Source organism: Anguilla anguilla, chromosome 13 (genome assembly GCF_013347855.1).
Source record: "Anguilla anguilla isolate fAngAng1 chromosome 13, fAngAng1.pri, whole genome shotgun sequence".
Classification (NCBI taxonomy): domain Eukaryota; kingdom Metazoa; phylum Chordata; class Actinopteri; order Anguilliformes; family Anguillidae; genus Anguilla; species Anguilla anguilla.
In genome coordinates, this window is record NC_049213.1 from 10,914,018 (window position 1) to 10,940,297 (window position 26,280).

Below are 26,280 nucleotides of genomic sequence, written 5' to 3' on the forward strand. Positions count from 1 at the left end.
TGCTCTCTCTCTCTCTCTCACTCTCTCTCTCTCTCCGTCATACTCATGCACTCTTCCTCTCACTTCCATTCTTTCTCTATTGTGAGTCTTGAGAGATATAATGGCAGCCGTGTTGACCCTCAGGCGCTCAATTCTGGCCCTCGAGTCGAGTAGTACTGTTGGTTTTTCTTTTCTACACGATACTTAAATGATTGATTAATGTGACCAGATTTCCCATTTACCTGGCGTCCCAGGTCTGAATCAGTCCCTGATTAGAGAGGGAGAATGAAAACCGACAGTGGTACTGTCCCCAAGGGCCGGACCTGAGTATCCCTACAGCAGATGGATGGCAGTGAAACAAAGATCAGCCACTCACCATTGCCACTGTCCTCGCCCGGTCCTCTGCTGTGGTGCTGCATGCTCAGCCCAGAAAATTCCGGAACTATGAGTCCAGCCGCTCTCTCCTGCATGCTCAGCATCCGGTCGCTCGCCCGATTCGCTGGCGTCTGTCTCAGAGGTACGCTGACCTGAACTGTGGCTGACCCGGCGTTGCACCTGACGTAGACTGGGAAGCATCGCTCCAGGCTCTCGGTCTCTGCCTTCTGAACGGGGATGCATCCGTTTCCCATCAACCCCTTCTGCCCCTCCCTGTCCTAATCTCCTAACCTGTCCAACAGCGGTGTGTGCCCCCGTGCGGAGCAGTCCTCCTGCGTGTTTGCTTTCCGATTGTCACCTGTTCCCCAGGTGCGACGTTCCCACACCTCTGCCCCCTCTCCAAACAGCACAGGAGATAAGGGGCTGAATGAGAAAGGGTGGAAAGCAGGGCTGTGATTGGCCAGAACACTAGCTGGTTGACCGAGTCGTGCTGTAGAAGGACCCATCAAAGTGGACAGTGGACATCGCAGTGCCAGAGAACGGGTTGTTGATTCGGTTATGCGCAATCAGACACTGTGTTGATTGAGCCAGTGCTTTCCATCGGAGGGCAACCTGACTGAAAGTGTGTAATTAACAGTCTGCTGCTATAGTGATCAGAGGTGGCCGGTGTACTCTCGGCATGGAAGTCGCATTAACCTCACTGCCTTCCGGAGGAACCACCACTGACACCCCAGTCGTTTCTCATGGTAACGCTGCAGCAGTATGCTGTTTCTCACCGAGTCCTCGGAGGCCAATGCCTCCACTCATCCAGGGTCTTCCATGCCTCATGTAACTCCATTCTACTATGAACGAAAACACTGTTAGCCTATAGCCTAGTGCAGCTGTTCAGGTTACCATTGATTCTGGAGCAGTGGATTATGTGAAAGATCAAACAATGTTTTCGTTAGTGTTGTGGAAGGCACCTGCGATATACAACCGGGCATGTGACTTATCAGAACTGTGATTTAGATCATTATATACGTATTATATAATTTTGAAGGTGGAATAGCAGTTATAAAATGTGGAACTTCAAAATGTGATTTTCTCTTTGGCTGGGAAAATCTTTTATGCTGGCCTGATTTGCCACCTTCATACCATTGTCTGGATGCATAACAAAGACAGTGGTTTTTCATTTTTGAATGGTTATTGGCTATGGATTTTGCCTTCATCACTTGGGTTATATCATCTTTTATCAAAGGGTAACAGATTTGTCATTTCATAATTTTCTGTAACGCTGTTGAGTAACCTGCTTGGGTCAGGATTCCCCGCTGTTTGTTTCAGGGAGCACAGTAAGCGAGACCTGAAGGTGTACGGTTGCTCGTACTGGATACGTTTTTTGTTGTTGTGTGTGTGTGCGTGTTTACATTGTATATATTATCCCGCAGGCAACAGCAGCCAGGGGCCTGGGGCTAGCGCAGCGTCCGCACGGGGCCGGGGTACACTGGGGCTCTTTGTGCCCCGTACAGAAGGGGGGACCGGGCTTCGGTTTCAGTGGGAACCTCCCGAAACAGTTTCGGGCTTGTGCGCAAAGTCTCAGCGGAGTCTGCCGGGGGCTTCTGCTCGGGCCTGTACCGCCTCAGCCGACCCACGACCCCCCAGGGGGAACGGCACTGAGAGCGCTCTGCTCCCACCTCCCTCCCTCTCCTGCTCCCGTCTCCCCACCCCCTTCTCTGCCCTGCTCGCCCCCCCCCCCGCCCCCCCCTCACCCTCCCCATCCCCTGCTGTGAGTGACGCCTCCTGCTCAACTGAACTCTGTGTGTGCAGCCTTTAGGGTTGCTGAACGCAGCCCTTTAGCTATTTAAGACCATTGAAAAACTATTTAGTGGCATGTACATGGAAATTGCATGCCACTAAATCACAATGTAGTGTCCTGGGTCAGTGAATGAACACAATAGAATCATGTTACTTATTTAATGTGGTTTTTTCCATTTTATTTCCCATAACAGCCCATACACGCATCCGAGTTCTTGGTTAAAGAAGCTGAAAATAACAAATGTATGAATTGTTCTGTACTCTATGTATCTTAATACATAATATTTGTAGGCCTTTTGCTAATATACAGAACTTGGCTCAATAGAAATGTCCCATCGCTCACTGGTTTCTCTGTTGTAGTCCTGTTAGCGATGTTGAAGCTGTGTTTTCTCACACATGCTCCTGACAATAAGACTTAAAACATATGGTGCCTTTGTAGCCTTTGGAGCGCCAGTGGTCTGTATGTTATTTCCAGACTAATTCCCAGGGTGCACTTGGAAACTGATCAACACAAAGCCAATTAATGACGAAAAAACCGCCACTCCTGGGAATCTTCCAGCGTATCTCAGCGACCATCGCTGATAAAACCTAAGAATAACAGAAAGAGAGTGGACGTATAAAATGTGCCAGGGCCATTTATATTTAGAAACACTTGTCGAACATTTACTTTGTAGTCATCACTTCCTGGTCTCTTTGAACTTTTCAGGCAGTCTTGTGCGTGATTCACGAGCATGTCCTCTCTGTAGCCGTCTATTAGCTGCAGCTCTGCTTCCTAGCCATCTGTTAGGCCTTTTATGGGGAGGGCCGGGCAGGAATGTTGCCTCGTTAGAGGATTTGCTTTGACTGGATGTTTTGTTTTCCGCGCAGCTCAGTTTGCATCTGTCAAGGCCAGACGCCAGAGCCAGCTCCCCGACCATGAGGCTGTTAGTGATCTGTGCATCGCTCCTCTCCCTGACCACACAGTCAGACGCAATGCCGCAAGCAGGTTAACATTTTATACCTTCACAATCTATCAGTCTGTGTACCTATTAACATCATCAATCTACATATCTGTCATCTGTATCTTTGTGCATTTCCGTCTGTTGGTCTTTTTCTGTCTGTCCGTCTGTCCCTTTTTGCAAGTCCTTTATCTGTAAAGTAGTATTTAATTACCCTACACCGGCATTGATTTTAATGTTTGAATCACGATTTGCGAACATTTGAGGTGTTGCTGACCAGAAGTGCAAGGCCGGGCCGGTGGACCTGGTGTTCATTATCGACAGCTCGAGGAGCGTCCGGCCCCACGAGTTCGAGACCATGCGCAAGTTCATGATCAACATCATCCAGACGCTGGACGTGGGGGCCGACGCCACGCGGGTGGGCGTGGTGCAGTACTCCAGCCAGGTCCAGAACGTCTTCTCCCTCAAGGCCTTCTCCAAGATGGCGGACATGGTGAAGGGCATCAACGAGATCATCCCGCTGGCGCAGGGCACCATGACGGGCCTGGCCATCAAGTACGCCATGAACGTGGCCTTCTCCCCCGAGGAGGGAGCGCGGGCGCGCGTGCCCGACGTGGCCGTGATCGTGACGGACGGCCGGCCGCAGGACCGCGTGGCGGAGGTGGCCGCCGCCGCCCGGGAGAAGGGGATCGAGATCTACGCCGTGGGCGTGGCCCGGGCCGACATGGGCTCCCTGCGCGCCATGGCGTCCCCGCCCCACGAGGACCACGTCTTCCTGGTCGAGTCCTTCGACCTCATCCACCAGTTCGGGCTGCAGTTCCAGGACAAGCTCTGCGGTGAGATGATGTCACGGACCCATTAGCCCTATTAGCCTCCACACTTCACGCTGATGTCTGAGTTCATCACAAACTGTAGTTTTTATATCAGTTGTTATTATTTCAGTGACATTTCAGGACACCCACCAAAGCATAAACTTTGGTTCTGCTCAGGATTGGTTTTGGTAGATTTATACAGACTTACTATCCACAAACAGTGGACAAATTATTGTTCTGCATTTATTCACTACTGAGCATGTTAGACTAACTGGCCTATAATTCCCATTATGACGTCTTGTCTTTTTGTTTTTAAGTTCTGAAGACTTGTGTAGAAACATAGGAGTCCGGTGGTACAGTTGTTCTGAGCTTGCTGTGTCTGCAGGGATGGACCTGTGTCTGGAGTCTGACCACGGCTGTGAGCACATCTGCGAGAGCTCTCCTGGCTCCTTCCACTGTGAATGCCTCCCAGGGTACCGGCTCAACGATGACGGCAAAACCTGCGCAGGTGGGCTGCATTCACACCTAGTGATCCTTCGACGAGTGATCTGTGACTGAATAATCAAAAAGAGCAAGAAGATACGTGTTTAATTCACACACACACAGCTTCGATAGAGCATGAGCTGTGATATACACGCCATTTCTAATGTATTGGAAAAGCTGCTTGGCGACATAAATGGGAAAAGCAATTTTTTGTATGATATAGTAATTTGCAATACTTCAGCTAAATTTTATCCATTGTAAGTAACCATAAGCAGCAAGAAATTAATCGGAAAGCATTAAGGAATACTACTCGGAATAAAACAATCAGACCTTTTTGCATATATACAGTATGTGTGTGTGTGTGTGTGTGTGTGTCTGCATGTGTGCGTGTGAGTGTGCGTGTGTGTATTTATTTTTTCTGGATCTACACAGTCAATTCTGTAATAACTGAAAAAATGCACTGTCTAGCAGGCATCTTAACCCAGGTACAGATGGACTTTTACAGACGTACTGTAATAAAAGCTAAGTGCTATGTTCACAGCTGTAGTTTCCTACCCGTGGTTTCATCGTGCAATCTCCTGGTTACAAAACAAACTCCATGAACTGCATGCTACACTGCCATTCTGTCCCGGACCATGTATTTCTCATTTGCTATGATCAAGCACTTGGAGACTGCCTGTCTCTGTGGGGGATGGCCTCAAAGCATTCATGGCTTTGGATAATTCATTCTATGTTGAAACGCACACACACATTAATGTAAAGAAAATGCATTTCTTTACAGCTATTTCTCACAGTGTAACCTTCTTCCAGCTGTTTTAAAGTGACCTGAAATGGCTCCCATACTGATTGCTTGTAACTGAATGGATAAAGTGTAATGATGAATATTCTGAAAGCCAACTGCACAAATTTTATTCAAAAAAACCCTTTCCAATATGATGTAAATGTGAGGCAATGCTGTTGCGTGGGGTGATTTTAATAGATTAACTGAATGGGAAAAGTGTAATGATGAATATTCTGAAAGAGCCAGAGCCAACTGCACAAATCATATCAAAAAAACCCTTTCCAATATGATGTAAATGTGATGCAATGCTGTTGCGTGGGGTGCGTTTAATAGATATGCCCATGGCCTCTCTCTCTCTCTCTCTCTGGCAGTGATTGACCTGTGTGCAGAGGGGAAACATGACTGTGAGCAAATCTGTATCAGCTCCCCCGGCTCCTACACATGCGACTGCAACGAGGGGTACACTCTCAACGAGGACAAGAAGACCTGCACAGGTTAGACACAGCACACCGTGGGCGCACATACACACACACACGTGCACACACTCACATATGTGCGCACACACACACACACTCACACTCACATATGTGCACACACACAAACACGCACTCACTCTCATCTACCAACTCTTCCTGCACATGCACTCACACACAGAAACAGTGTCTCATGTACACATAACTAAACCCACACACATGTTCATCTCCCTCTCTGGCAGTGATTGACCTGTGTGCAGAGGGGAAACATGACTGTGAGCAAATCTGTATCAGCTCCCCCGGCTCCTTCACGTGCAACTGCAACGCCGGGTACTCACTCAACAAGGACAAGAAGACCTGCACAAGTTAGTGAGAAGTACTCACACACACACACACACCTTTTATCTCTCTCTCTCTCTCTCTCTCACACACACACACACACGCTTTCTCTCTCTCTCTCTCTCTCTCTCTCTCATACATCCACACACACACACACACGCACGCAGACACCAGTCATCTCAATGGCTGGCACATCCTTTGAGAGGGGAGACAATGCACTGAAATTTAAGCATTAAAAAACTCCATAAAGCAAGGCTGCACCTCAGAGCCTATGATGTCTGTAACCCCACGGTTCAGGCTGGCCATCGCGCCTTTCCAAGGACAATGCCTTTTTATCTCCCTGTAAAGGAGAAGGTCCCAGATGTGACCCCCGTCACCCTGGGAGATGACCCCAGGCATTCCAGAGTTGAGCTATTTGACTCTGTCCTGCAAATTACACATCATGGATCTCTGTTGTTTCACAAAAAAAGGACTTTTGTTGACCTGCAACAAATAGAACACAGGGCTTTATTCTTGTTCATTTCGAACATGCAACTTTGTATACGTTGGCAACCACATTTGGTGCAACAAGTAGTATTAGATCATGTGACACATGCAATTTAAAATGTATAGGAAAAGCTGTTGCTAACTTTAGCTTTGAAGATGGATTAGCTATTTTTAAATCCAGATTATGGTTATTTGAAGCATTGTATTTAATAAACAAAGGCTTTTATCCATTGTAAGTAATCAAAAAGCAAAAAGGCATTATTTTTTAAGTGATTAACAAATATAAATTGTAAAAAATAAAACACAAATATTTGTTAATACTGTAATAATCCTTTCTTGTAGTATTGGTTTTGATTACTTGTGCTTCGCACGCTTTGCAAAAGCTAATCCGTGGATGCAATTTTAGATCCAGTATATATTTCTCAAACATGCATTTTGCCCATTGGTCTTTCTTGATTTGTCCTGGTGATTGGTCAGTTTTTATTTGCCCTAGGGATTGGTTGGTTTTGATTTGCTCTGTAAATTCACTCATCTACTGTAAACAGTCATGAGCTGGTACCACCATTTTGGTGCGACCAAGCTTCACAATACGAGCTTCGGATGATTTAACTAAACTAAATGAAACATTTCATCAAATATCGAGATCAATTTGTCCAATCTGTCCAATTCAGTATTTTACATTCGTAAAGTATTACGTACTGCACCCTGTGATTGAGTCTTTTGATGCTAAAGTAACGCAGTTAGCCATTACAGCTCTTAGCCGGCCCCGTCATTCAGAACGGCTCTGCGCCGCTCGGTGATTGTCCTCACCTGCTCTCTTCCTTCAGTGATCAACTACTGTTCGTTCGGGAATCACAGCTGCCAGCACGAGTGCGTCGGCGTGCTGAACGGCTATTTCTGCCGCTGCAATGAGGGACACGCGCTCCAGGAGGACGGGAAAACCTGCCAGCGTGAGTTTTGGAGAGCGAGAGCTTTCCCACAGAGAGAGTGACCGGTCACAGGGAGCGCAGCCGTTCCCGTAATGACACTGTCTCTGAGAGCAAAATGGGAATAACTGCGCAGACAAAATGGGAATAACTGCGCAGACAAAATGGGAATAACTGCACAGACAAAATGGCCCTGGACCCTTGGGGAGACACAATGGCAAAACAATGCTTTGACGAGAGTCTTTGTCGGGATATTCTGGGTGTGTGGCTGTTCCTATTTTGCTTGCTTTTGAAAGTGGATACGCTGCAGTGTATCTGCTTAGCCACGAGTCCAGCAGCTGCTTAGCGCCAGAGGGTGGTCAAACACCCTCTTTGTCCCAATGTGTGCTTTCTGCACCCCACACAGGCTGGACTCCTCCTCAGTCCCACCTGCTATGACAACTCACAAACATTCCACAGCCATGCGCACAGTCAGCGGCACGCAGGAATTAGACAGTCAGCCACATAAAAGCACAGTCAGCCAAATTCAGGCTTACACACAGTCAGCCAAATACAGGCTTAGACAGTCAGCCACATTAAGGCACAGTCAGCCAAATTCAGGCTTAGACAGTCAGCAACATGCAATATTAGACACAGTCAGCCACATTAAGGCACAGTCAGCCAAATTCAGGCAGAATCAGCCACATACAAGCACAGTCAGCAACATACAATATTAGACACAGTCAGCCACATACAGGCACAGTCAGCCTGATGCAAGATTAGACTCAGTCAGCCACATGCTAGCTCTTGGGAAGACCAATGTTGTTCTCTGTGATCAGTACAGTATGAATTGCGGTGTGATGCAGATTCCATATTAAACCATTGCACAATTACACTGGTAAACATAACATTTACATGGTCCATTCATTTATCCATCTTCCATCTGGTTTGTTTAAATCCATTTCACTGAATATGATATTAAGATGATAAACTAGCCTGACTGAAAGGACATACAGTCAGACTGAGCAGCAGCTGTTTGCCCCCCCCCCCCCCCAGCGATCAACCTGTGTAACACAGTGGAGCACGGCTGTGACCATCAGTGCGTCAGCACCCCCGGGTCCTACTACTGCATCTGTCCTGAAGGCCAGCTTCTGCAGGAGGACGGCAAGACCTGTGGCAGTAAGTGCCTAACCTGTGCTTTCCTTATACACACCATTTTAGTTTAATCTGTGCTTCCCTTATATACATCATCTCAGTTTAATCTGTGCTTTCCATATACATGCCATCTTAATAAAACCTGTGCTTTCCTTATACACACCATTTTAGTTTAACCTGTGCTTTCTCTATATTCACCATCTTAACTTTACCTGTGCTTTCGCTGCAGCACATTTACCTGCACTGTTCCTAAAATACCACATCTTATAGTTACCCCAACCTGCCTACATCTTGTATTTCCAAACTAAAGTAAGACGTGTCGCAGAACTGTTGCAGCTCTGCAATGAGGAACGTGCCGTTGTTCCAGCCTGCAGGTCTGCCAACATCGACCTGGTGCTGCTGATCGACGGGTCCAAGAGCGTCCGGCCTCAGAACTTCGAGCTGGTGAAGCAGTTCGTGAACCAGGTGGTGGACTCCCTGGACGTGTCCGCCCACGGCACCCGGGTGGGCCTGGTCCAGTACTCCAGCCGCGTGCGGACCGAGTTCCCGCTCAGCCGGTACCAGAGCGCCGAGGACATCAAGAGCGCCGTGCTGAAGGTGGAGTACATGGAGAAGGGCACCATGACCGGCCTGGCCCTCAAGCACATGGTGGAGAACAGCTTCTCCGAGGCCGAGGGGGCCCGCCCCGCCAAGAGGAACATCCCCCGGGTCGGGCTGGTGTTCACCGACGGCCGCTCTCAGGATGACATCACGGAGTGGGCGAAGAAAGCCAAGGATGCAGGTGGCCAACCGTGCCTGAGATATCACATATTTACCCCCCTGCACTCACACACATGGTGTTTAATGCCCACATTTACCATTTCCTTCCTGTGTGTATACTTATATTATTCAAACGTGTCAGCAGAATTTTTTTTACGGGGGTGAAATCATGCATCTATTGCGTGTGATTAGTCACAAGCGCGTACCTTCCATGGTCCATAAGTACTGCTCGAGGAACATATTTTTTTTGCGAATATTTTGAGGTCGATTGCCGTTCTTCGGGGCTGTAAAAAATGAAGAAATAATGGCCGTACTGTGTGTGCACGCTCCGCAGGTATCACAATGTACGCAGTGGGAGTCGGGAAGGCCGTGGAGGATGAGCTGCGGGTGATTGCATCAGAGCCGGAGGACAAGCACTTCTTCTACACCACCGACTTCACCGCCATCAACCAGATCGCTGAGAACCTGAAGCTCAACATATGTGCAGGTAGCAGGGCTCGTGCCACTCAGACCCCCGGAACATAGTTTAGTCTCTGGCGCCACCTAGAGTCAGCCAGGAGTAATGAGCGAGTGAGAGTAAAGGTTTAGTTAACTGACATGTTCCGGAAATGGGCACTCTTACTCTGGGGTGTAATGGTGCTGTTTCCAAGGGATACTTGGAATCAACTATGCGACGGTGGATTATGAGATGTGCTATTCACTGCTTTATTTTTATTAAATGATAAGTATAGGAACGCTTTTATGTAAGAGTTTGAATATATTTATGGATTCAAACTATTTTCATGTTCTCCATTGTGTTAAGACAGGGGTGCACAACAAGGGCCGATCTATTTCAGGATTTTGTGCCAAATTCTGCTCTTAATTCTTTAATTAGCTCAATCGTTATTTTGATCTGAAATTTGTATTAGCACCAGCTACAGCCGCAGACCGCGAGTGTATCCTAAAGATTTAACTTCAGGATACCAGTGCAGTTTACAGAGCTTTCAGAAAGCTAAAACTGAGATAACTGGCTCGAACAAACCCAGCAAGCAGGCCTGGATTTTTGCTCCCCTGCCTTAAGAAATTACAAATTTAGCACCAGGGATATACACCTCCACAGTGAAACGTTCATGGTTAAATCGACCCTTTTACAGTGCACATATGGTCCCCATTGTACTCTGTGAATTAACACTGGATATTTTACTGTGTATGAAGGTGCTACTGTAGTTTCATTTTTAGACCGGGTTCATAGAATGGTAATCGATTTTAAGAAAGATGCCCAACAACAGCACTGGGGAGAGGGGCGTGTCTTCAGTAGGCCAGGGCTTTGTGGCGACCCGGTTACTCCTGAGGACCGACTCTCTGTGTCTGCCTGCGTCGCCGTTTCCCAGAGGAGAGCCAGGGGGAGATCGAGGTGAAGGACCCCTGCGCCTGTGAGAGCGTGGTGGAGTTCCAGCAGGCCACCATGACGTCTTTGGAGAACCTGACGCAGAAACATATCCTTTGCCCTGACAAAGCCGCACGCACACACACAGCAATGCGCAGTTATTTATGCTCATACGTCTCACTTAAAGATGCTAGACATAGCTCAGGAGGTAAGAGCGGTTGTCTGGCAGTCGGAGGGTTGCCGGTTCGATCCCCCACCCTGGGCATGTTGAAGTGTCCCTGAGCAAGACACCTAACCCCTAATTGCTCTGGTGAATGCAAGGCATCAATTGTAAAGCGCTTTGGATAAAAGCGCTATATAAATGCAGTCCATTTACCATTTAGATAATTCATAATATGCACCGAATTTGGTATTGGTATTGGTAAACCGCCAATGGTCTTCAAGCACTGAAATATGTTCCGGGCAGGCACAGGTCACCAGCCAGCTCTGAGCAGTAGTGCACAGTAAAAGGAGAAGGTCAGGATAGGATAGATTTAGGCTGGCCATGGTTCCTGGGCTATGAAAAGAGATGCCACACAGTAAAATGTTCACTACAAAAAAGTCTGTCTTAACAAGTGTTTTAGTCTAGTAATGAGACTTAAACCTTTTTTTCCCTCAAGTACAAAATATGAGCTTGTTTCAAGTTGTCCTTTCAGAGTTGATTCAAAGCTGAACGTTTCATCTCATAGTTAACGTAATAACGTGTCCTGTTTTGTGTTGATATACGTAAAATGCTCATGGTCTCTTCAAACATCTGATTATGTTTGAGCTTGGGATAGGTCACTGAGAGTGCAGTGCCAGGAAGTAACGGACTTGGTCCTGCAAGGGTAGGATTTATTTAATTCACCTTTGTTTTCTTCAGTTACCTCTGTATCATCCTTCAGCTGTTCAGATCTGTCTAATGTGGGACATATACATTTCCTCCTATTTACATAAACCCTGACGTTACGCTGTCTTGCTTTTAGTGTGTAAAGCAGCCGCTGGCTCCTGGGTGAGTGCATGAGAGTGCACATGCTCCAGCTGCACTGCAGGTGGAAAGTCCAGGGGTCAGAAAGTGAAAGTCCTGCCATGCGTTCCTTCCACCTATGAACTCAGCCAGTTGATTTGACTAGTTCTGTCTCCCTGGCTGAAGAATTGCGCTAATGAGCAAATCCAGGTGATTGGGACAGATTTCTGGGGAGGACTTAACCTGGATTTTCTTCAACTGCAGTGATTCCAGAACATACCTTTTTGTTACCGCAGTTATATGACAACAAGATACAACCATTGACTCCAAAATGAGGAGAAAAAAATAAATGTGTGTATTTATATTCATTCTTACATTTTATATATTTTTTTAAAAACGTCTTAATTACACTGTAGTTGCCCTTCGCAACCACCAGTAAAAGCAGGGTGGGAAACTCCGGTCCTGGAGGGCCGATGTGTATGCAGGTTTTTGTTTCCACCAATTGCCCTGGCTAAATGAGTTGATTGGTTGTATATACCAACACTGGTTCACTCAGATTAAATCACAGTAAAACATTTTATATAGGGGCACAAGAACAGCTGTCATTCATGTGCTTATCAAGAAATTTAGTTAAAATGTCCATCCATCCATACATCCATTATCTACACTCACTTATCCTAGTCAGGGTCGCAGGGTTGTTAAAATGTCAAGTGGCGTAAATGTTACAGCACATTAAGTAATTCAGGCCAGAAGTTGTCATGAAAACCAGCAACGGATATGGCTCTGGTTGCCCACCTCTGCCTAAGAGGGTTATACTTTGCATAAAGAGCGCGTTTGTTCTGTTCATCACAAGGAATTACAGTTTCTTGGAACAGAGACTTGAGTAGCTGTCTGAAAGGGCATCCAATCTCCCCTTTCCTCCCGCTCATCGGCTTGGAAAATGCTTCCTTGTTTTCGAGAGTCCAGAAACAGATGTGTCCGGCAGGAACATTCCAGAAAAGGGGAACTTGTGAAAGTGATTTTGTTTCATAGGCCAATTGTTTATTTTTCTCTCAAAGGCCAGGAGCAAGAAAAGGAGAAAAGGGCACAGTGGTAGTACTGTTAGAGTTTAACTGACAGACCATCAACACAGCTTGTGTTCCACATACTGGCATCGTAACAGAATTGAATGGACTGTTCACATGGCAAACTTGCTCCAGTGTAGTTTCTTTTTAAATTGAAAGTTCACTTTGTTTCACAATGCAGTAGCTGAATGAAACTATGGTCCACTGGTGCATTTCAAAAAACAAAATACCATTAATACTGAATATTTCTACATTTGTACAGACTGACCATAGATGGAAAGTCCAGGGGTCAGAAAGTCCTGCCATGCATTTCTTCTACCCATCAACTGATTTCACTAATTAGTCCTACCTCCTGGACGAAGAATTGTGACAATTAGCAAATCCAGGTGATTGGTACAATATACTGGGGAGGACTTGTACTTTCTGAACCTGAGTGTGGCTGTGCACTATACAAGTGGACATATTTCACCATAGAGTTCCTTAACAGCTTTCACTGTCGGTGATGACGGCCCGCCTGGAGGACCTGGAGAACCAGCTGCTGTCTCGGAAGTGAGGATGTCACTGCTGGGTCTTTCAACGCGTCTCATGCTAGAAAACAAAGAAAGAGTAATAATATTCTACTCCCGTAGAATTTCTCACGTACTGTAATTGGCCAAAAAGAACAATTTTCATGCGATAAATTAGTGCACGTAGACGTGCAGCACCATTTACACTTGTCAGAAATTAATATACAGCCATAGGAATTATGCTTCCTTCTCTCAGATTGTGCAGGCAACATCTAAGCAAAGTCTTTATCTCCCCATCAGCGACTTCTATTTCTATCAAAGTCTGACATATTTGATACATTTTTTATTTTTGTATTTATAATGTACAATTATTATATGTATCAGAAAGATGAAGCGAGAGGCGTGAATATTTCTGCCGTATTTTCAAAGGAACGGTATCAACGGAAGTTATCTGTGAAAAGATCAGCATTGCCCTGATGCAGCTTGTTTACTAAATCATTTCTGTCAGCTCGTCACTGATTCACATCTCTCGAGGCATTCTGAAATTTTACTACTTCCCCAAACTTCATTTAAGGTTCCATTTCATTTCAGTGCAATGAATGTTTTGCTTTCATCAACGAAGAATGTAACTTATTACCTGAGTAACAGCCAAATGTGAACAATATTCCACTGTTATTTAGCTCGGAGACAGTAAATTCTCAACTTCAGCAGATTGGAATAAACAGGAAATATATTCTTGTATCAGACGATTTCTGATCTGTGCCCTGTTGATCAAATTTTTGTAAATTTCATGCCATTGATTTTTCTTGCAAAATTGGAATTGTGCATATTTGAAGTGAGTAATGCTCTGACCCCATGTTTGACACTCACTTTGTGGCCAAAATAAGGAGTCATATCAGGAGTTTCTGCTATCAGAATGTGTGCACAATGATTCATTTCCAAACCAATGTAAGACCATTTCGGCTCCACAATCTAAAATATTATCAGCAGACCACAAGTTAATGGGCTGCATAAACCTACCCTCACTTAATGTTGCCCTCACAGATGTATAAATCCATAATAATAGTCTCTATTTAGATGGAGGAGGCAGGAAAGAGTTATAGTTATTATATGACCCTGAGGAGTCTGTTGGTGGTTTCTCCCTTTTCAGCCAGCGACTAATGGTGGCTTGTTAAATTTCTTAAAGTCTGGGGCATTCCACGTGACTTAATGGTAGACACAGGTGGTATCACTCATAGAGAAAGGCACATTAGCACCAGAATAATTGGTAAAACTGGTCAAATTTCTGGAGTAAAAATGTTTGCTATCTGTCCTGTGTAAAGTGACAAATTATCTTTTAGAAGATCTGGGTTTTTTTTGTGATTTGGAGGATATGCATTTTGTAAGCTGGTGTTCAGTCTGTGTTCTTTTTAGTGATGGGTTGTCTAACACTAGTATCCATTGAAAATGAAGGAGCAAGAAGTATCTCTGGGCCTTGAGTATTAGGTATTGAGATCATTTGATGTCCTGTCAAATGCAAACAGATTTTTTTGTCTGTCTGGAAGGATTATGAATTGGTCTATTGTTTGAAGCCCAGCCAGCAAGGCCATGTTTATTGTTCAGGACTTTGTAAAATTCAATGCAGTTTTGTATTTGAAGTGAGTGTTATACAGCATATCTATGCTGCTTCTACTATGTCCCCACACTTACAAACTCTCCACCCATTTGTGTTACAGCTGAAGTTGCATATAATGCCCTAGGACTTTGTACGCACACAATCAAGTGCCTTTATCAAAGATCTTTGTTAAGTCTTTTATAAAATCACCAAAGTATTGATAATAAAATCTGTACCCCTATATTTGGTTACTGGTACTTCTGTATATTTTCTAATACTCCTTTTTGTAATTTGAGGACTTGCTGTATTCTACCACAGAATGCAATAAACACAATTTTCCAAAAACGCGTTTATTCATTTTGGCAGAAGCTTCTCCATCAGTTCTCGGTTTTGAAAAATCAACAACTGAAAAGGGCTGCAGCGTGCAAGTCCACACTGACTCAGACAAATGATTAAAAATAACTTTAACGGTTCTGCAGTTACGTCTTGCGTCAGATAGGTTTAATGTTTTTAAACGGGGAATGCGCGGGTCTCCGTGGCGATGTTCGCCGCTCTGTTCTGCCGGAGGCGGTGCGGGTGTCCCTCTTGTGCTCAGTGTCCTTTAATGAGATGTGCTTTCCTGAGAAAAAACTTCATTAGTGTGTTTAATAAGCCCCTCGCATGCCAAAACGTGCTTTGCAAAACAAGCGCCACGTCACGCCTAACCTTTGTGGCCGGTCCCAAAACGGGGGCCGAGGGGGGGCAGGGAGAGTTTGGCGTCTCTCTCCGACAGGGCTCGGCGGACAGCGTGAAATGTCAGATGGTCCCTAAGCCTTGGTAAGGAGACTTTAATGATCCTCGCGAGAGCGACAAACTTAGCCTGACACGCACCTGTGGAAAAAAAACAAAAACAACCTCGCTCAACAACAAAGCCAGAAAAAAACAAGCGGGGAAAACATTTTAACTTTCAAAGTGTATCTCACAAACGGAAGTAGAATTGAGTGGCTTGTGCTTTTTTCGGTTTTTTGTTTTTTTGGTTTATGAGTTGGAAAAAGTTGTACATTGCACAACATACTTTAGTTGAACAGTAAACACCAGAAATATAGATTTTAAAATGAATCATGAAGTACATTTGCTTCTGTTATCTACATTGCTGGTTAATTTTTGTATATGACTAATGTAGTTCAGGCACACTGCACATCTTAACTACGTACAGTTAATGGATGCTGCTGGCATTGTGGACTATATTAAACCGTGAATAATTTTATTAGGCCTATATGAAAAACATCATGATAGATGCAATACCTTCAGAATGGTCTCGTACCCATTGAACTTACTCACATTTTGTCCTATTACACCTAAACCTTTTCCTACATTGAAATGTTGTTTCCCATTCACCAACACAATAAATTCAACATGTTATTTTGTTTCATTTACAAAAGTACTATGACAGCACTTGCAGCTATGCATTTTTGTCAGTATGTCTGTTTGGGCTTTGCGCATTGACATTTTGGAATGTTTTCCTTTTTCTCCAGGCAAATTTGGCTTGGTCACTGGGTCATTCCAAATACTGACCTTGTTCGTATGCCATTCTTTTGTAGTTTTTGCTGTGTGCTTCGGGTCATTGTCTTGTTGGTACACAAATCTTTGCCCTAATTATTATTATTATTATTATTATTATTAAAATTAAATTTTGACATTATAGAGAGTTAAAGATCTAGAGTAGAAAAAGATCTGGCTTGGTGGGGCGGTATACCCCATACCTATACAGCACTAAGAGTTAGGCCCTTTTCATCCATTTCTGTACCTTCTGATCCCATTTGAGCAGACAGAATTCACAAACTACTGCACACGTCCACACAATAAAGCCCCAAACTTAGAGGATTTTGTTTAAGTCCAAGTGGGGGTTTTAACCCGGGTCTGTCACTCGTCCAATAAGTTCCACAGGCAAATGCGCTACCCGGCGAGCTACAAGGGAAGCAGACGCCCAAGCGGCAAAGTTTGGTTGTTTAAAAAGTGTGAACTTATCTATATGTCCAATTTCTTTGTGTATTTGTTGTTTTTATTGGCTGATGTTGTCCAATGGGGAGACGTATTCATTGTGGGCCTAAAGCATATGTGGTGATCATGCAGTACAAAGAAGTTCTTTGGTCAGGAGGTACAGAAATGAATGTTTTTAAGGGCCGAGAGTTTGTAGTTATTGTGGTTACTTCTGTTGGGAACCCTGAAAATGGCCAAACATTGGCATTGTGCAGGGCGCGCTGCAAATTCCTGTAGTCTACAGCTACAGTGGAAGAGGAGGACAATGATATACTAATCAGATATTTCTCAGATGTTCTTTTGCAGGAGGTGCAGTGTTGGGTTGTCACTTTTTTTCAAAAATTAAGTTTGAACGAATCTCATGAATAAAATAGATTTCTTTAACCTGGTTGAATTTTCTTCCATCAGAATTAGAACATTGCCTAAATGTATATTATGGGTCAGTTTAAATTTCCCATTAAACCGGTAGCTAAATAGCTTAAATGCTCTATGCTTGAACCAAAAAATAATAACAGAATCTTGAAGTTTCATTAAATGAAATAAAACCAGAGGAGATCATACAATGCCAGCAATCCCGCTCAAAAAATTTAAATGACTCGATCAAAGAAAAATGATAAAGCACAAGTCCATCATTAATTCACAACAATGGCATGGCTCAACCAAAGTGAGCGGGATTGAATGAGTGGTGGTTTTTTATTCATGTTTTAAAAATGCTTATTTCGATTATTTATCGCCTGGTTCAAAATCAGCATGGGATTGACTTTGATTATTTACTCAGAGACATTGCTAAGAAACGAAATAGCAAGTCTATCCCAACGTGGCATGGCTGTCAAATCTACATATCAAATGTAAATAGAGCACATATAAGGGTATAGAAGAGGTAAAACCTGGTTTCCACCTCACACAATTAGCAACTGTCCAAAAAACTGTCCAAAAAGTAAAACCTTCAGTAAATCAAGATTGGCTGAAAAAGGTCACTTGTCCGTACTGACCTGAATTACATCGACAAAATAAGAGTATTTTAAACATAAGAAAACCACAACTCATCCAATCCCACATGTTATTTTTGGCTCAAAACATGACCTTCCTAATGTCTTGCTGGTTTAAACGTCCATGCATAGTGTGCTTAGAACCGGCAGTGTTTTGTCTCGTAAATACTGCTGACATTAATGATGTATGCAGTTACTTTTTGTCACCTCTATTAAAACGGTCTCACACATACTTTGCACTTGTAACATCAATGTTAACATTTGTTTAAACTGTACACAAACCGTTTGTGATCACCTCAAACTCATGTGATTTATTGTAGCAGACAACTGTATGCTCTTTGTAGTGATTTCAGAGCTTTTGATCGCATTACTTCAGTAAGTAATTCAGTAAAGAGTGAAAATTGTTACAATTCTGAGTGAGTGATGACATTCAGTGACCATCAGTAATCTGAAATAAAGTATACATACCAAAAAATAGCTTTTTTCTTTGTAATACAAGTTCAAGCTGATTTTTAAATTTTGACCAGTAAGAGGCTGCTCAATTATGTTGATACGAACCAATACATACAAGAATTTGTAATGATTATTACTTGTTTCACTCAAATGCTAATACTTTCTACATTTTTTGTTGATGTGCAAAATATTGCATTAATCATCAGATAGGTGTAAGAAAAATAATTCAATACATGACCACGATGCAGTATAAGAACAGTCCTAAACTATTAAAAACAGAAACAAATACAGGAACTAAAATTATTTTTTAAAAACAATTAACTATCAATGTAAAGTATGCACTTTCCTTGATTCTGGGATATATGGTCAAATTGGACAGCATATGATCCACAAAAACCGCTGATTGTCATTTGAATAGACTGTGAAACATGTGTCCATTGGACAGTAAACCCCCGAAATGAGCAATTCACTGGACGATGCGCCATATGCTTCAGGTGTGGTCTGGGCAGGCAGGTGGCGAATGGCAGAAATGACAGATTTCACTGACCCCAAAAATTCTGAGGAGCTGCCAAAATTGTACTGCGCCATGCAATATTGAGATACTGACTGACGCACCCTCAGCAATGGCTGTCTGGCACACAGTGAGCCACAAAATTAACAAACAGCTCTGGCGCTTCAAAACAATATATGGCAAAAATACTATTTCACCAGTGCGACAGCTCGCAACACACCATGTGCTTGCCAGAAAATAAAGCCCAGGGTCTCTTTTCAGGTCTTTTTTTTCTTCCCTGGGAAATCATGGTCAATTTGAGACTAATTTTGCCATTATCTCATCATTTCAGACAAATAAAAAAGCAATGAAGTGAGAGCAAAATGAGAATATTCTAAGAGTTTCTGTTGTTTGCTTGTGTGAGATAAGAATTTGGGAAGTATTAGAAAATAGACAAAATCTTGCATCGGTGTTGAATGTAAATCAATTTTGTCTTGGAGGAATACATGAAATAAGGAAGAGATCTTCCTTTGCTCTGGGCTATTCAGATTTTTCCACCTCACGGTGGCCTTCTTTACTGGCATTGGCACTTCTTTGGTCCTATATGTTGAGAAACAACAGCAACAGACTCCAAGTGCAATCGGCACCTAGAATCAACTTGCACACCTCTTGTTAGCTTTCTTGTGCCAGAATTAATGATGAAAGACACAAATCTGGCCAAGAAACAGGTGAGCAGCCAACTGTCCAATTACTTTTTGTCTCCTGAAATGAAGGGGCTATGCATAAAAAGGGCTGCAGTTCCTACACATATCACCAGATATTGATGCAAATATCCTCAAATTAAAGCTGACAGTCTGCGCTTTAATATCATATTCATAGTTTCATTTCAAATTAAATATTCTTGAGTACAGAGCCAAAACAACTAAAAATGTGTCACTGTCCAAATATTGGGCTGCACTGCATGATCACTGTTTCACTCCTATACTTCTGTGTATGCACTGTCACTATCACATAAATATCCATGCACTGCAGTTGTTTTCTCGTCTAAGCATGCAGCCAGCATTGTTTTGAATGCTCAAGAACTTTTCTTGAAATGCATACTGCAATATATTTTCAAAAAGGGGTTATTGCAAATGTCTTTTCAGTTTGTAGACGGACATGCCATATGAACGTACAGAAACTGGTGTGCAGAGTTCTCCAGAGTTCTTTGATATTTTTAGAACCTAACAGTGCACATTTGTGTACACACAGTGGGCTTCCCTTTTCTGCATTAGCCTAATTGATCCCCAGTTGCTTTCTGGCCTATATAATTACATAAAATGACTAATTCAAACCATTTAAATTTGTTTTCCTGCTTTAGTAAGGCTCATTTCTCCTTCTTTATGGTGAAATCAACAGAGGTGAGTTATGACTTTAATTTTTACGAACAATAGATCCGCTCTTAAGGATATTTTTATGAAGTACTACAGGTTGACAGGTCTTTAAAACAAATTAGTGTATCACAGTGTATGTATCATAGTGTATTTAAGCACTGAACCATACCTTTCCAACAAACACATACACACACAAACAGAGCAAAGAATTCTCATAGACTGTGGTCTGACTGTCAATCAATAGGTTAATACTGTTCATAATGCTCTCAAATTAATGAAATGTTGGACTAAAATTCATCATTTAGTTCAAACATAGTTGGTTTAACTCAATCAATGCAACATTGATGCCACTCAACTCAAGTACATGGAACATGTTGACCATACTGAAAATGGGTTATGGAAGTCCAACATTTAATTATTTATTTATTTATTTATTTATTTCAGTGCAGCGCTACATGGTTATTTTACAGACAGATAAAAACAGATGTGAAAACATATGTGAAAGAACGGCCACATTTGTACCTGTCTGTTGTTCCACAGGATTCTGGAACTCTAACCATGAACATCTCGGCAGACAATGGCATGCAACAGAACATGTCCTACTCCATGACGGAGGGTGTATTTCAGACCATTGTGATAAAGAACGTGATTGTGGTGATACTCTGCATCATCATCAACTACATCAATGGCACCTTGGTCCACATATTCTTCAGGCACGAGTTCTTCAGAGAGAACCCACGTTACATCCTCTTCATTCATCTGGTCCTCAATGACATGATCCAGTTGACCTTGGCCGCTTTGCTGCATGTGATTAGCTACATCTCATCCCAAATCAATGTCTCGTTCTGCTGCTTCCTCCTGATGATCGCCATCTTCACCACGTTGAACACCCCCGTGAACCTGGCTGGCATGGCCATCGAGCGCTACATCTCCATCTGCAACCCGCTGCATCACTCCCAGATCTGCACCGTGAGCAGGACCTACATCCTCATTGGCATCATCTGGACCATGGCGGCCATCTCCATCCTGCCCGACCTGTTTGTGCTCCTGGCGACAGAGCCTAAGGAGTTCTTCCTGTCCGCCACCTACTGCGGTCGGGACACGGTGTTCTACCACGACTTCATGAAGATGAAGAGGGACGTCTCCCATGCCCTCTGCCTGTCCTTGGTCTGGTTCATCTTGGTCTTCTCTTACTTTAAGATCCTGTTCGCCGCCAAGGCCGTGAGCGCGGATGCCAAGAAGGCACACAACACCATCCTCCTTCACGGCGCCCAGCTCCTCGTGTGCATGTTCACCTACCTAGGGCCGCCTCTACAGGCCGCGGTCAAGTACGTTCCTCCCAGGACTATGCAGGATCTGCGATTCGCCAGCTATCTCCTCATTCACATTTTGCCCAGATTTCTCAGTCCCATCTTGTACGGTCTCAGAGACCAATCCTTTCGGAAGTATTTGAAGATTTACTTGTTGTGCAATGTGAAGGTAACATTCCTCAGCAAACAGGTGACCACTCTTAAGTGTAGCACTTCTCCAAAAGTAAACCCATCGCTTTAGATCAGACTGCAGGAATATCATGCCTCGTTTTGACCTTTGTTTCTTTTCATTGCTGGTGCAGATAGCTGGTGTGGATATTTTCAAGCAGGATGAGAAATCCTCAGACAAAACAATGGTCTCCTGCAGGCTTGGGTATATTCTGTTCTTATTTTACCTCGTATTGCTTTCACCTTCTGTGAAAGGTTGGGGAAAACTGAGGAAATTATCCACTTGTGGGGGCTTCACAGAAAAATATGGAGTGGTTATACCTAAAACTTCCCGAACAGATACACGGCAAGTGTAATATAATGGCAATAAAATAAAAGCAAAAGTGTGTGTCACAAACAAATAGGAATGTAAACCAGAAACACAAAATGCTCAGCTCTGTCTTGATTTAAATAAAATTTAAAACCTTGATTTTTTTAAACCTTGATTTAAAACCAAAATTAAATAAAAATTGTGAATATTTGATCTTTTCTTTTGATTATAATTACAGAGTAACTTGCCAGTAGGACACCACACATATTAAAATTAAATTGATTTCAATAACACCTGGACAATAGAGTAATGGACTAATGTATCTTCATTACTAGTGATTAATTTTCAGAGATCAGAGTCATTAATACACTTAATGACCTGGACCCCTGGCATAAGGGGCCATTTATTTAAATAAAAATGTAGGCTACTTTTTTCTAAGGAAAATGCAGTATCAGTAATTCCTTGTGGTTAAAAGGCATTGCCTCAACTAAGCTACTTTTTGTTTAGCACCAACTTAGCCTCCAAATAAATGTCAACTCTTTCAAATAATGAATTTATTTAAATGCATCTACAGCTGTTTTTGTGTATATATATATATATATATATATATATATATATATATATATATAATAAATGGCCCCTTATGCCAGGGGTCCAGGTCATTAAGTGTATTAATGACTCTGATCTCTGAAAATTAATCACTAGTAATGAAGATACATTAGTGCATTACTCTATTGTCCAGGTGTTATTGAAATCAATTTAATTTTAATATGTGTGGTGTCATACTGGCAAGTTACTCTGTAATTATAATCAAAAGAAAAGATCAAATATCCACAATTTATATTTAATTTTGGTTTTAAATCAAGGTAAAAAATACTGCTTTCTGATATATATATATATATATATATATATATATATATATATTATCAGAAAGCAGTATTTTGAAAACTTGGTCAATTCAAAAAAAAAAAATTGATTGAGGAAATGATAAGTGGAACAATTGCATTGTCAATTTTTTTGTTTTTGTTTTTTTCTCCTTGCATTATTTTCTCAATAATGTACTCATAATAATGTAAAGTATGTAAATCCTTCATCATTTTATATTAAGTAACCAGAGGATGTTATGTCATTTGTTAATATTCCTTTTTTGTAGAGCTCTCAGAAAATAAACTTTACAAAAATAAAAATAACTTGAAATTTGCTCATTTAAGGCAGATCTAACAGGCATGTCCCCTAAAATTCTTGAAACATTTCATGCATAGCTTCTATTCTTTTTTCTCAATGGATATCAAATGTGAATTACATTTTAAAATATACCAGCAAACTGTGTAACTAATGTTGATAATTACATGATGCTAAATCATATCTCATTTTTACTGTAGTAAAAGTATAAATTATGTAATAATGCTGAAATACAAAATAAGACACCAATATGACACCAACACAACTGCATGTAAAGGCACAAGCACCTTAATTCCAAGACCCATAGTAGTACAGAGGTCATGTCAGCACCTCTGCAACTTCCTGGGGTCTTTCAGAATTTTCCATCCTATGGGGAAAAGTCAACACAGTCCAATGTTTCACCCCAGTCCTTTTCCTTACCCTGACCCTATTTTCACTGGTCAGGTTCTTAACCCAATGGAATCATGAGCCTGAGCAGGTTAGCACTCTGATGTGAGATAAGATAAAATACCCGTCAATCTATCGCAGGGCACAGACACACCATTCATGTTAACTTCCTCTTGGGCTATTTTAATGCTCGTTTCTCTAAATAAAAATGACACAGATAACCCTTCATTCCAATCCCGAGTTCCTTACACAATAAAATGTCCAGCGTTAATTTAACTTTAACTGAGTAAACAAGTCCAACAGGGACCATATATACTCTGGAAGTTTATTTCACCCTCATGTTGTCTCCATAGTTTGCATGCACCCGGAGTCCACAGAGTCAGAAATGACCCACCTTTGCTGGACCCCCTGTGATAAAGCCTCTTGAATTGTAAACCCTAAATCAATATTTTTCATGTAGAACCTGTCACCCATTAGGCTAATAAATCAGTGAATAACTGCTTTCCTACTTCACAGTCCAGAGGGACTGTATTTCTTCTGTCTACACCTCTCATTTTTACAACAAAACACATCATAATAATTGTTTTTTTTTTTTTGCTGTGACAGATGTGGCCCATAATTAAGACTTCTGATTTCATAACTGCAGGGTTAAAAAGTCTCATAAGACAATCTTTGTAACTGAATAGTGTACCACTTATATAAAGATTAAAAAAGAGCATTGTTTAATATTTTCTAATGATCGGGTCACTCCGAGAAAAGTAATCAAATTTTACACTGAAAGAAATTTGTAAGTGACATAAATCATAGCAACATAATATTTACATAAAATCTGGCTCAGTGATGACCTATCATACTGAGCACAGAATTGCCTTAAAAGGAAAATTCTTCAGTCCAAATGAATGTGTCGATGAAGAGCTGATTTTCACTGCTGTTAAACTTGGGACGGGATTATTTTTGACCCTGACAGCAACAGGAGAACTAATACTGAACATTTTAACGTGAGCACTGGTCACTGGTCTTGGCTACAGCTGAACATAGGGGCGGCAGTGTAGCACAGTGGGTAAAGAACTGGGCTTGTAACCGAAAGCATATTATACTTCAGTGTATATCCAGCTGTATAAATGGCTGTAATGTAATGTAATCTAATGAATATAAAATACTTCTGCAGCCTGTATAGGCAGCATTTGGCCAGTAGCTCCACAGCACCTAGTGGCACTGATGACCACAACCCCTCCGGTCTCTGTAAGGGCCATCAGAGAGGCAGCTTTCTGCACACATCTACGTTAAGTCACATTTACACATCTACAGTAAGTCAGATTTACACAGCTGCAGTAAGTCACATTTACACATCTACAGTAAGTCAGATTTACACAGCTGCAGTAAGTCACATTTACACATCTACAGTAAGTCAGATTTACACAGCTGCAGTAAGTCACATTTACACATCTACGTTAAGTCACATTTACACATCTACAGTAAGTCAGATTTACACAGCTGCAGTAAGTCACATTTACACATCTACAGTAAGTCACATTTACACAGCTGCAGTAAGTCACATTAACACAGCTGCAGTAAGTCACACTTACACACCTACAGTAAGTCACATTTACACAGCTGCAGTAAGTCACATTTACACACCTACAGTAGTCACATTTACACAGCTGCAGTAAGTCACATTTACACAGCTGCAGTCACATTTACACATCTACAGTAAGTCACATTTACACAGCTACAGTAAGTCACATTTACACATCTGCAGTAAGTCACATTTACACAGCTGCAGTCACATTTACACACCTGCAGTAAGTCACATTCAAAGAATAAAGAGCACAGTTTTTGCCGCCTGTGGAATGCCCTGTGGAATGCCCTTCCAAAAATGTTAGGTCAACCCCTTCACTGTAAATGTACCTTTTCAGAATTGCTGATCATAGGGAATTAGCACAGCCCCAACGATTGACAGCAGTGTTTCCACACTGTCACATGGTGCTTTCATTGGAAAGAACCGCAGACACAGTGCAGACATTGCAGACAGTATTTGTGCGATAATGCTTCTTTGTATAAGCAATGGCAAGTAGCAATAAAGATGCAATTATTTGCACAGGAATTGTTAAATAAAAGTAAATAAAGGTAGCCTATTGTTTGATGCTATCCCAGACTAAGTAGTAACCGCATGAATGTTCACAGGATCCACTAGAGTACTCTAACAATTAAGTTGGTTGTAATGGGTTTTCCTTGCAGAATAGGTTAAACTGGCTTTTTAAAAATGTTACTATCCTTTTAAAGCACTTTGTGCTCCATGTGAGAAGAGCACTATACACATGTGTATATTTATGGTATTTTTCTTTAATACTTCTTTTGTGAAGAACTTTGAATACAATGTTTGAAATATGCTATATAAATAAAATGTCTTATTCATATTCTTATTGAAATGGATCAGGAGTATAAACATGTGCAAAGTGTATAGGCATAAACAGACACAATGATTATTGCACAGATTTTGCACCAACATAATTAATGATGAGACTCATTGGTTGGAGCTTGGTCTGACACCAAATGGTTTTGGGACCAAATCCAACAAAATGAAAATGTCATTGGTCACAAGCATGCTTAGTGTGACACATTCCTGAGATGGACAGAGATAAATGAGCAGGTGCATTCACACTTCCAACCACAGTGGTGGGGCAAAGCACTGAAAAGGTTGGGATTTTGGCCAGCTGCTTGACCATTTGCAGACATCTCCATCAAAACCGGAATCTCCCCTCCGTGACTGCTTGCATTTGATGCGTTCCTGCACTTACAGGAAGTGCT

The 26,280-nt window shown here is 42.4% G+C and overlaps 3 protein-coding genes across 5 annotated transcripts in view; 2 read left to right on the forward strand and 1 right to left on the reverse strand.

The window, feature by feature from the left end:
• Positions 1-564, reverse strand: part of rbpjl (recombination signal binding protein for immunoglobulin kappa J region-like) — a 19,325-nt gene extending 18,761 nt beyond the window's left edge. Inside the window, exon 1 of the mRNA XM_035386719.1 lies at positions 356-564. Within this exon, the coding sequence (XP_035242610.1) occupies positions 356-458 (103 nt within the window). The 5' untranslated portion in view covers positions 459-564. The remainder of the gene's footprint in view (positions 1-355) is intronic.
• The window catches only part of matn4 (matrilin 4), a 16,526-nt gene extending 1,390 nt beyond the window's left edge, over positions 1-15,136 (forward strand). For 2 of the 3 annotated variants that reach the window (XM_035386713.1, XM_035386712.1), the window contains 11 exons: positions 3,013-3,130; positions 3,350-3,919; positions 4,281-4,403; positions 5,531-5,653; positions 5,875-5,997; positions 7,285-7,407; positions 8,419-8,541; positions 8,885-9,298; positions 9,611-9,763; positions 10,647-10,751; positions 13,186-15,136. In XM_035386713.1, coding sequence (XP_035242604.1) covers positions 3,061-3,130; positions 3,350-3,919; positions 4,281-4,403; positions 5,531-5,653; positions 5,875-5,997; positions 7,285-7,407; positions 8,419-8,541; positions 8,885-9,298; positions 9,611-9,763; positions 10,647-10,751; positions 13,186-13,244 — 1,986 coding nt within the window. In that variant the 5' untranslated portion in view covers positions 3,013-3,060 and the 3' untranslated portion in view covers positions 13,245-15,136. Of the gene's footprint in view, positions 1-2,320; positions 3,131-3,349; positions 3,920-4,280; positions 4,404-5,530; positions 5,654-5,874; positions 5,998-7,284; positions 7,408-8,418; positions 8,542-8,884; positions 9,299-9,610; positions 9,764-10,646; positions 10,752-13,185 lie in introns of those variants that run through there. The other variant, XM_035386714.1, reaches the window with a different exon arrangement.
• A 4,965-nt stretch (positions 15,137-20,101) lies between these two features.
• LOC118210502 (odorant receptor 131-2-like) lies at positions 20,102-22,441 on the forward strand. Its single transcript, XM_035386715.1, has 2 exons — positions 20,102-20,142; positions 20,656-22,441. Exons 1-2 carry the CDS (start codon positions 20,125-20,127, stop codon positions 21,664-21,666), a joined length of 1,029 nt encoding a protein of 342 aa, XP_035242606.1. The 5' UTR covers positions 20,102-20,124; the 3' UTR covers positions 21,667-22,441.
• Positions 22,442-26,280: the final 3,839 nt, after the last annotated feature.